This window comes from Myotis davidii, unplaced genomic scaffold (genome assembly GCF_000327345.1).
Source record: "Myotis davidii unplaced genomic scaffold, ASM32734v1 scaffold174, whole genome shotgun sequence".
In the NCBI taxonomy this organism is placed as follows: domain Eukaryota; kingdom Metazoa; phylum Chordata; class Mammalia; order Chiroptera; family Vespertilionidae; genus Myotis; species Myotis davidii.
In genome coordinates, this window is record NW_006289087.1 from 2,606,368 (window position 1) to 2,617,224 (window position 10,857).

A 10,857-nucleotide genomic window follows, 5' to 3' on the forward strand; every position below is an offset into this window, starting at 1 on the left:
CCCCACCGTCCCCCGCCTGCCGCTGCAGGCCTCTGAGCCTGCAGTTTAAGAAACTATGTAACAAACATAGAAGCTAAACAAAACCCCAGAAACCAGCTTTAGTCCCGGGCTTCAGCCAGCAGGATCGCAACATTGTAGAAACAAACCAGATACCTACTTTCAGCAGCAGAGGCCTAAGAGCTGCAGCGTAAAAAATCAATAAAATATATTTTAAAAAAAAAAGAAAGAAAAAGAAAATTCACCTTCTTTACTGATATCACCTCTTCCCTTTATTTTTTTTTCACAAAAATGGATAAGCAGAATGTAGTATATGCATCCAATGGAGTAGCATTCGGCTCTTTAAAAGGAGGGGGACTCTGACACGTGCTACATGGATGAACCCTGAGGACAGTATGCGGAGGGGAACCAGCCTGTGATGAAATCACACAAAACACTGCCTGGTCCCGCTGGGCTGAGGTAATAGAGGGCGTAATTCACAGAGACAGAAAGGGGGCGGAGGGTGGGCGTTGCCAGGGGCTGGAGGGTGGAGTTACAGCTTTGCGAGATGAAAAAAGTCCTGGAGACGGGTGGCGGCGACGGCCGCATCATAACATGAATGTACTTAATGCCACAGCACCGAACACTTAAAAATGGTTAAAATAGTAAAGTCTATGCTGTGCCTATTTTACCAACATTTTAAAAAATAAGTATTGTTTAAATGGAAGGGGAATTTGCTCATATTAAAATGTGTGTAGTCATTTATGTAGACAGGAAACTCTTCCAGAGCTATCGCATCTGAGCCTTTTTAGCAGGTGATTTTCAAAGATGGCCTTGCGTTTCTTACGGTGGAATCACATTACACCTGGAACCATAATGTTCAAGGACATCTGGTGAGACAAGACCGTTTGTTCAGAAACTCGTCTCCATGTAAAACTTTGCTCTTCCCCTGGGAAGGTAAAACTTTGGAATTTTCACACAAGAGTCTTCTCCACCTTAATGGGGCAACGGAATTTTTAGGGAGAAACACAACCAATGTATTTGGGAAAAAATGCCATGAATTCCAGCCATGGGAGTTGGCACAATATTATGTATCTCTCTTCTCAATGAGAGGCCAATCAATCCATTACAGGAAGGAGAGCAAAATCATTAGGCCAATGTGAGCGATGAAACACAAACAGGGTAAGGCCGGAAAGCCACCTGGAGATGAAAACCACAAACTATGAACGAGGAAGGTGGAAACAGCAGCAAAATGTGGAGAAAATACGAGGAGGGGAAAGCATGCAGGCAAGATTGTTATTTAATAAAATGATCCGATTACTGTACCTTTTGGGTAACTTGAAAGGTCTGGATGGTCTGGAAAAAAAAAAAAAAGAAAAACCATCAGAAATAAAGCACCAGGACAAAAAGGCTTAATGTCTATAGTCAGCATTTCGCTTCTCCCGCCTTCTGGAAGAATCCTGGGAGGGCAGCAGAAATTTGCTATCTGTAGGTCGACAGTGATCTCAGAACCACCGGGACAGGCTATAAAAAGATCTGCATCTGCAAAGGAATATTTTATTATACACATTCTGGGTTGTAACACATGTAAATATTCTATTTCTCCCTATGTCGCACTGCTATCTTGTTGTTGCTTTTTTTTTCCCTGAGAAAGTCATGGATCTGTGGCTAGTTTACTCCTCAGAGACAGAAACTATGGATTCATCGCATTCTTTCTGCTTGAGTAACGACTTCATTTTATGTTCAACTTGAGACCCTAAGTGGAGATTGTCGACATCGATTGAGAAAGAAAAACTGAGGTTCCCACAAAGATCCCTCCCGGGAAAACACTGGATCCCTTTGAAGTGTTTGTACTAATGGACACGACAAGCAGATGTTGGCAACACCCAAACCACAACTACAGGTAAGACACGAGATCCCTTTGATTGGCCCTGTGTTATCTTTCCTTCTCCCCTTTCAACCTCCGCAGAAAACATCTGAGAGAGCAGGCAGGCAGGAGCCCACTGCACACTTTCACCCCTCAAGTGGAGTCTTCCTCCGTCTGTGAAATCTTTCCATTTGCAACATTTAATACCTGTCTAATAAAAGCTGCAGGGTGATCTTCCACACTCACTTCGGACTTACGCAGACAAATAAAAACTCGTAAAAACAGACAAATAAATCTAACTTCTGTTATAGAGAGAAACAATGTTTTCCCAGGGTCCTTTCACCTTTTAATACCATCTGGTCAAAACACACCAGAAAACAAACAGTAAAAACCTCGGGTGGGCACGTCAGCCTGCATCTCAGTTAGGTCTTCAGGGATGACACTGGCAGGTCCAGGACCCTCCCCCACACGCAGGGCGCAGATGAGCTGGGCTGGGCCCCCTCCCCGGAGGCCTAGTCGGAGCGTCATCCTCTCTCTCCCACTCAAGAAAGCGTTTCTGTGTGAGAGTGCGTGACAGTGACAACATTGTTACAGGGCTAAGCTCAGCTCTGCCTAAGACGGTAAGTTAATGAAGCACTTACAAACCCGGGACTCGTGATGAGGAATCAATGGCCTCGGCCACTGCCCGGCTGAGAACTGTCACAGCAGCTCAGGGCCCTGGCTTCACTACTCCGGTGACCAGTGAGCTGGGCTATGTCAAGGGAACAGCTAATGAGCTTGTCAAGTTCTCAGGAAAAGGGAACTTGACATGATGAGGGGCACTGGGGCAGAGAGAGGCAAGGGAAATTTTTTAAAGGTAATAACCAGAAGTAAGTTGTATGGGAGGGAAAACGTTAACAAGAAACAGAAAAAAAAAATTAAAAAGCTACCAATGGTCTGCTTCCCTCACCGTTTCTCTCTCTTTTAATAATTTTTGAGGCGAGCGTGGGAGACTAAAGGGCGAGGGAAGTGGAATGCTGTAACATGAAGACATGTCCCTCGTCTAGAGAGCTCTACTGTGGACAGAGCTGCGGGATTAATATCACAACTTAAGGAGGGACAGTATCCGCTTGCACCAACTCCAGATGGCTCTGCCCAGCACTCAGGAGAATCAAAGCTCTGGAAAAAACAGCTTTGTATGGTTCTCACCAACTAGTAACCAGACTTAGGTAAACAAGTGCTCCAGGTAGCATGTCTTAGTCGAAACCCTCCCATGGGATTGGGCCCTGTTGCCTTTTCATGCATATCCTGCAAGTGATAACTCGGGTTCAGTGCTGACACGGTAGGAAGAAAGCGTTTGGAAATAAAGGACCCACACTTCAGTGAGCATTCTTGAAAAGATTTCCAACAAAACCACCACCATTCTTCACCGTGAAGGGTTTGCATGAGTGACCACTGGCACCCTTGGGTTCAGTCTCGAGGATGACACAGGAGCCCTGGGACAGGCCAAGCCCGGCCGCTAATCCATCTTTCATGCATCAGGTCTACATGCTTCTAGTCTTGTCCAGTGATAACCACAACCACTTGTGCGATGCGTTTCCTGAACGCCAAGGGATGTTGACTCAAAGTATTGGTCACGGTGACGTCTGAAACTGTTGATATGAACAGCGTCCCAACGACTACACAAAATATAAAATAACCTAGGAGGCAGGAGGAAAAGGTTGGGAGTGGAGGACTAATGTTTACAGATCATCTAGTAAATGCCAAGCACTTTTTACTAGTAAATCTTAGAAAAGAAATTTAGCAAATCTTTTAAAAATTCGAAAGAGAAGATGGCAACTCGACAGCCCTGTCTGACATGGGAGAAGAAATTAAGAGTAAGTTTTTGTATCTTTAAATTCTTCGTGAGACTATATTCATTAATTATTTGTATAATTAAGAAGCGAAAAGAATTGTTATAAAGGGAAATTGCATATGTAAGTATTCATTTATGTATATGTGGATGAAATATTTTATTTGAAAATGTCTCTCACTGATACTGATTTGGCAAGAATGGGGCACCCTGGCTAACTAAAATAGACCGAAAAAGAGTAACAGTACACACGGATCATAAGCTTTCAAAGAACCTAAAAAAATACCTTTAATACAAAATCTACAGTTCATTCTGTCAACTGATTTACTACACAGTTGAAGTGACACCAAGTGATGTGATCATCATTGGGATCGCCTGGGGAGCTTATTAAAGCAGGGGTTTCCAGGCTCCTCCCCAGAGTCCGGCTCAGTGAGGCTTGGAGTAGAGCTACACGGTCAGAGCTTGAACCACTGCCTGGGACGATCTGCCAGGAAAATGTGACATCTAGGCAAGAAACAACTGGAGAGTAATACAAGGACCATCAGAACTTAAAGGTGTAGGACAAACATTCAGTGAATGGGGCACCGGGAGGTGATACTGGAACAGAGTGGTCCGAAGAGTAGCTTGAACTTGACGTAAGAAGTAGAATTTGAGCTAGGTCTTAAAGAACAGGTGGGCTTCGGATGGATAAACAGGAGGGAGAGAGAAAGGAAATAAATATTTGTGTCAAACCTCTGCTAAACAGCACTGTGGGGCAGCGTAGCTACGTCAACAGGCCTTCCTAAGAGGGAAGAGGGAGGAGGGAGGCTTGTTGGAGTAGCAGTTTTTTTTTTAAAAAAAAGTCTGTGGGGGGGGGCAGGAGACTAGAATGGGTAATAGAAATAGGAAGCTGCTACAGTCTCTTGAGCAAGAACGAATATGATGAAAACACGGTTTAGGATGGATGACGTGGTGGCAATGGGCAGGATGAACTAGAAAGGGAAACATACAGATACGGAGACGAGGTTGGGAGCTGCTGCAGTGGCCCAGGTATACAGTGCCAAGAGAGAAAAGTGGAAAAGGCTAAGTCTACCTTTAATGACTCAGAAAGCTTCTGAGAATCTTACGAACATGTGAATCAAAACTATGAGTATCAACTGTCAGAACTACGCATGGTGTTACAAGAAAAATATTCTGATGACATTTTGGATAAACAAAGATTTATATATCCTATGTATATTATAACAATTTCCACACTCACTGTTATTTAATATTTATCTATAACGAGGTACCTTAAGTACAATTAGAAATGGTGAAAACTACATTTAATGCCTATTTATATAATGAATTAAAAATACTGGCAGTGCCTACGGAAATGTAGTTCATGACAATTTGGATTACAACACAAGGAGGTTGTCCAAACGACTGGTTTTATAAGCACATTTTGGGGGCTTATTCAACAAATATATTTTGTTAATTTTATTAAAATAAGGAAGACACACATTTCTCCACTTTCAAAGTTTTACGGATCTTATCTATAAAATAGTAAAATGTTTTGCATTTTCATTACCAACTGTACAAATTATATACATAAGAGTTTATATATTAATTATAACCTCAGTGAAGATATATTTGCATTTCTGAAAATACATTTACGTTATCTATTTTATTAACACAAGGCCTCCATCAATTAGACCAGAGATTAAAAGTATAAACAATCGTAATTTGTAAACTTGCCAATTATCTTCTCCTCTAACATTTGCCAGTTCTCAATTTTTAGTATGACATGTCTCTATTTTGTTCAATGTAAGAGCTATTATTTGAGGTCAAAATTACATGGAAAGATTACTAATCTTTCTTCAATTCCTTTCCCACATATTTTGGATTATTTTGCCCCTCCAAAATTACTCGCCATTGTACAATTTCAGTTTGGAAGGTTAAAAGTCACACCTGCTGTTAAAAAAAAAAAAACACATTGGGGGGAGTTAAAAAAATAATAAAAATCCACTGTATCAAAATGAATTCCAACAGTGAAACCAATACTCTGCAGCTGTTGTGATATCTTCATTTTACTAGCCAGGAGAACAGACTATTCCCTCCCCGTCTACAGAAATTCTTTAGTTATGCTTTTAAGAACAACAATATCTAGTAAATTGATTTTTCTTCCTTACCTACATTTTCTCATAGTCCTCCTTTAGCATAAAAATTAAATGTAGGTATTCCAAACAAATGCCAAAGCAAAACTCGAACCCAGATTTTATAAACATAATACTGATAGAAAAGGATTTTCTCAGCCAAAAATCTGAAGTTAAAAAAGAGAATCCGAGATGGAGGACAACTGAGAATTTTCTGAAGAAAAATGAGGACCCCCGTCTCCCCCGAGGGTGGGACCACATGTTCTCAGGCTATAGTGGGGCCCCTGTGACACTCTACTTCCGGAACAGCCTGGCTAAAACCTTAAATTCAATGTATTCATTTCACAACAGTGTAGATTCTGTTTGCAACCCCCAAAACTATGATATATGCCAATGATGCCCAAAGGCCACTCCAAAGTTCAAGAACTTATTCTAAGGAGAATGTATTAAAGAGACCATTGGAAGAAGAAGACCTGTTATTAAATGGGGGTTCATCCTCGTCTGTAAAATAAAGAGAGTTGGATTAAATTATTTCTAAGGTCTTCTCCTGCTGTGAAATTCGACTGTCTTCTCCTGTGAAATTTCAGATCATAATTATTTCAACACACTGCTAGGCAAAAGCTAAGAAGCCAGGTTCTCCCATCAAAATTCTATATTGAAATATTCCATGTGAACAATCAATAAAAATAGTCCTTCTGTAAGGGAGGTAAGAACTAGTGTCTTAAAATGCTCTGAAACGTAATGCTGTCTCTTTACGTGAATAGCTAAAGAGATGCGTTTTACACGGCCAGACAAATGGATTAATGAACAAGTGCTGGTGGGAGGAGAGGGCCGAGTTCCCTGTCTGTTAGCTTAGATGCACAGGAGCTGATGGACGGGATGCAGGAACACCTCTGTACCAGCAGGTGTCAAAGGAGGAAGAAGCGCTGTAGGCAGTGGGGCCAGGTCATCAAAGACGCTCGTGGTAAGAAGTGGTCAGGACTCGTCTACTGCACCAACCCAAAGGGTTTCACCAGAAGAGCAAACGGGAGAGCGTGCTCAAGTGAAAAGAGTTGTTTTTAAATTTCCAAAGCCTCTTTCCCGAGTTTCCCATCCACTATCTAAGAAAGGCAGAATAAAATCTTTATTTTTAAAAAAATACATATATGTAAATGCTTTTTATTGACTTTAGAGAGAGTGAGAGAGAGAGAGAGAAACATCAATAGAGAGAGAAAGATCAATTGGCTGCCTCGTGCATGCCCCCTACCAGGGATCGAGCCCCAAACCTGGGCATGTGCCTGACCTGGGAATCGAACTGGCGACCTTTTGGTGCCCAGAATGACACTCGACCAGCTGAGCCACACCAGCCAGGGCTCTTCTTATTGTTTTACTTATTTATTTAAGATCTTTGATAAACTTTTTTGCTTAATGTTTTCCCATTCTCAAACATGAATTTTAATTTTTAAAGGAGGAGCCAAGCTTTAATGAGGAGATAAAAAATTTTTTAATGTTGGTTTTGTTTTCTGATTAAAACACACATTCATTTTTTTAGTCTGAAAATGCAGAAAATTATAAAGAAAAAGAAAATCACCCTAACTCTCACTACACAGATCTAACCTCTCTTTGATCTAATTCCTTTCAGTATTTTACCTCTTGTGCCTAGATATACACATTAAAGATGCACAATTAGGGTCATAGTCTCAAGTGTTATCCATCTAATTAAAATCTGAAAACATGATTTTTATTAGCTGTATAATGTCCCATTCTTTTACCATTACTTACAGCACATAACTAGTCACACTCACACATTTCTTCATGTCTCTTTTGCTTATGTACGTCTATGTTTCCTGTTTATTTAAAAGAGGTCACAATGGTGGCCAGTATTTTTTCCCTGGTTTGTGGCATGTTTTTCTCCAAGACTTTTTGGACGTGCATTTTAAGTTTTGTTAGTAATTCCTATGACTTCTTTTACAAGCAAAGAGCCATCCTTGATCCAGATGCCAATTTGCCCCGTTTCGCTTTCTGTGCCTTTGAGAGGCGCCAGGTATCATCTTCTGTAAAGCCCCGTTTTATGGAGAAAAGCAGAATCCAAAACCCATTTTCATAAAACCCGTGGCATCTGATATTGTGACAATGGTGTGCTGATCGTGGCGCCCTGTGCAGCCAAGACACTGAATTTCCGCAGTCTGGCCGAGCCCCCAGGCTGTGGTGTGGGGCCGTCTAGCAAGAGCTGCTCCCTTGAGCTCAGTGATGGTTGGGACAAGTGCGGGTTCTGACTGGTCCTTCTGGGACTGCCACAGTGGGAACCTAATCTCTCGGGTCGCTGGGGCCCGTTAGCTGGGGCCTGTAGCTGGGGCCCGTTGGCTGGGGCCCGTCTGGTTAGCCAGCCTGGGGAAACTGGGAGGAATGGGAACAGGAGATCCGCTCTCTGCGGTCCTGCTTCCTGAACGAGGGCTGCCACAGTGATGGCGAACCGATGACACGCATGTCAGAGGTGACACGCAAACTCATTTTTTTGGTTGATTTTTCTTTGTTAAATGGCATTTAAATATATAAAATAAATATCAAAATATAAGTCTTTGTTTTACTATGGTTGCAAAGATAAAAAATTTTCTATATGTGACACGGCACCAGAGTCAGTTAGGGTTTTTCAAAATGCTGACACGCCGAGCTCAAAAGGTTCCTAGCACTGGCCTAGGATGTCCTGGCTTGTCAGAGTCACAGTGTTAGCCCGGCCGCATTTGAGAATGGGGACGAGGCAGAGTCGGAAGCCCATGGAGCCGCCCAGGGGTTCACTGAGTCAGGTTTTCTACACACCGGGGTCTGTTTCATCTGTCCTCGTGGATCTCTGATCCAGTTCTTCTCACAGAATCACACTGCTTTGGTCATTCTGGCTTCAGGATGGGCAAGTCCCACGCCGGAGTATGGAGGACATCCTAATTCCCTTTAGAAAACTGGTGGGTAATTTAGAGCGTTATTCTTGCATCTGCTACTTGAAGACAATTCCGGTTAATGAAAGATCAGATGAGATTATTAAATGGGCCCCAACCAAATATGAGAACTTTAGTTCCCCGAGGACGTGCACCTGCTAAATTGTAATCTAGAACAGTGGTTCTCAACCTTCCTCATGCCGCGACCCTTTCATACAGTTCCTCATGTTGTGGTGACCCCCAATTTCATTGTTACAAATCGAACATAATTACAGCATAGTGATTCATCACAAAAACAATATGTAATTATATATGTGTTTTCTGAGGGTCTTAGGTGACCCCTGTGAAAGGGTTGTTCGACCCCCAAAGGGGTCGCGACCCACAGGTTGAGAACGGCTAATCTAGAACACAAATCCTGAAAGGAAATTTCACAAGCCTTTCTGCTCATTCAGAACAACCTCCTAACAGAGCAACAGTGGGAACCCCCAGGGCAGGGGGGTTACAGCAAGACCCCGTGTGCTCGCCGTGTACACAGACTATGTGCAAAGTAAACTCACATTCAATCCTAAGTCAACTGAGCACAGTCCGTTTTCCCAGAACCTGGCTTCCGCCGCGGTATTTGGGAGGGAAAGGCTCTCATATGTAGAATCCAAGGGCTCTTTCTTGTCAAAAACGTTCAAAACACGTTTCTGTTCCTTCTTCCTGGCCCCGAATCTGGCTCTTCCATATGGAAAACTTAAATCTTTTCATCATCTTGGCTCACTTGTGCGAGAACATCTTTGCCAGAGGGACGAAGATGCCTTATGGTCTTCCCTAAGGAAGGTGCCTCGGGACAGCCCTGCACTTCCCCAGCGTCGTGAAATCATTCCTTTGTCATCTCTTGTCCCCCCTGGAAGTTCCAGCCCCACTCCCCCTTGTTGAGCAGCGAGCAGTAAAGCACCAAAACAGGAAGGTGACAGGCGGACAGGGACACAGGGAGAAGGCGAATAAGCCAGGATGTGCACAACGGACCAGGTCACAAACTCTCTCCTTTTTAGATCCCGAGAGAAATGCAACCTAACTCTGCTCTCTTCCAATCAAGAAAAACATATATAAATAAACTCTCTCTATAAACCCCAGGTCGGTGGCAGCTCAGAGTGGAGCTGGCTTTACAGAGAAGCTCCCCGAGGAGGCGGCGAGCCTGCTAGCCCCTCACTTCGATCTACTGCAAAGCCCTCCTAAGCGTTCAGTGGCTATTGATCAGCTCAGAAGACTCCCCCTCCAACCCAGCTGTTAAATAATTTGCAATATCCCTCTAGAGACAACTAAGAATATCGCCGAGATGTGATAAAAGACTGCAGTGAAAATGACAGAAATGTGCCTTTTGCATGTATTTATAAAGCCCCAGGCCAACTTCACCAAACTCGCTGGCAAAAGAAAGATACCAGGATTCCAGAGAAGGATGTTTTGTGTGCAATGTACGTGAGTCTGTCCGGCCCACTCAGACTCAAAACCCCTGAAAGCTGGAACAAATCAAATGCTCATGGAACAAACAGCTTGAGTTCCAATATAAGTTAAAAGACTTTTTTCTATTCTTAGCAGAGCTTGGGCCTAAGAAGCAAAGCAAGCAAAAAAAATAAATAAATAAAAGAAGATGATGCTATTCCCCCCCCGCCTCCCCGCCCCCCCCGTTATTTCGGGAAACAAGAAAGGAACTGTGTCAGGCAAAACTGGATGCGCGTGGGGGAGGGGCGTCACTTCCTCTTCTTTTATTAATTATTTCTCCTGGAAACGAGGAGCGTTCCGAGGTCTGGCAGATCACTAGTTAAAGGGCAGCTATTCTGCACCCCGGAGAGGTGAGGGAAGCAGGGCATGGGAAATTCCTTTTCAAACACATTTTGTCTCCACCACTTACAAGGGGGAGGGGGAGGGGCAGCCCCAAAGGTCAACAGACCACATGGCTCAGGCCCTGCGCAAGGCACACCCTCAAAGAGAAGGCGAAGTGTGCCCTTTTTATTTATTTATTTTTTTTAAAGAAACCGTTTAAAGCAATTCGAATTCTGCAAAGGACAACTGGTTAATTCAAAATATTTTTGAAATGGCTGCAAAGTAGCCTGGGTTAAAAGAAAACCTTCTTTGCCAGCCAGGAGGTGAAGGCCGCATGGTTTGGGTAGAGGTGGT

General features: G+C 43.1%; 1 protein-coding gene across 1 annotated transcript in view; it reads right to left on the reverse strand.

The window, feature by feature from the left end:
- The window catches only part of LOC102770951 (protein dispatched homolog 1), a gene marked incomplete at its 3' end in the record, with an annotated part of 93,669 nt that overhangs the window by 20,781 nt on the left and 62,031 nt on the right, over positions 1-10,857 (reverse strand). The window contains exon 6 of the mRNA XM_015562340.1: positions 1,303-1,332. Within this exon, the coding sequence (XP_015417826.1) occupies positions 1,303-1,332 (30 nt within the window). The remainder of the gene's footprint in view (positions 1-1,302; positions 1,333-10,857) is intronic.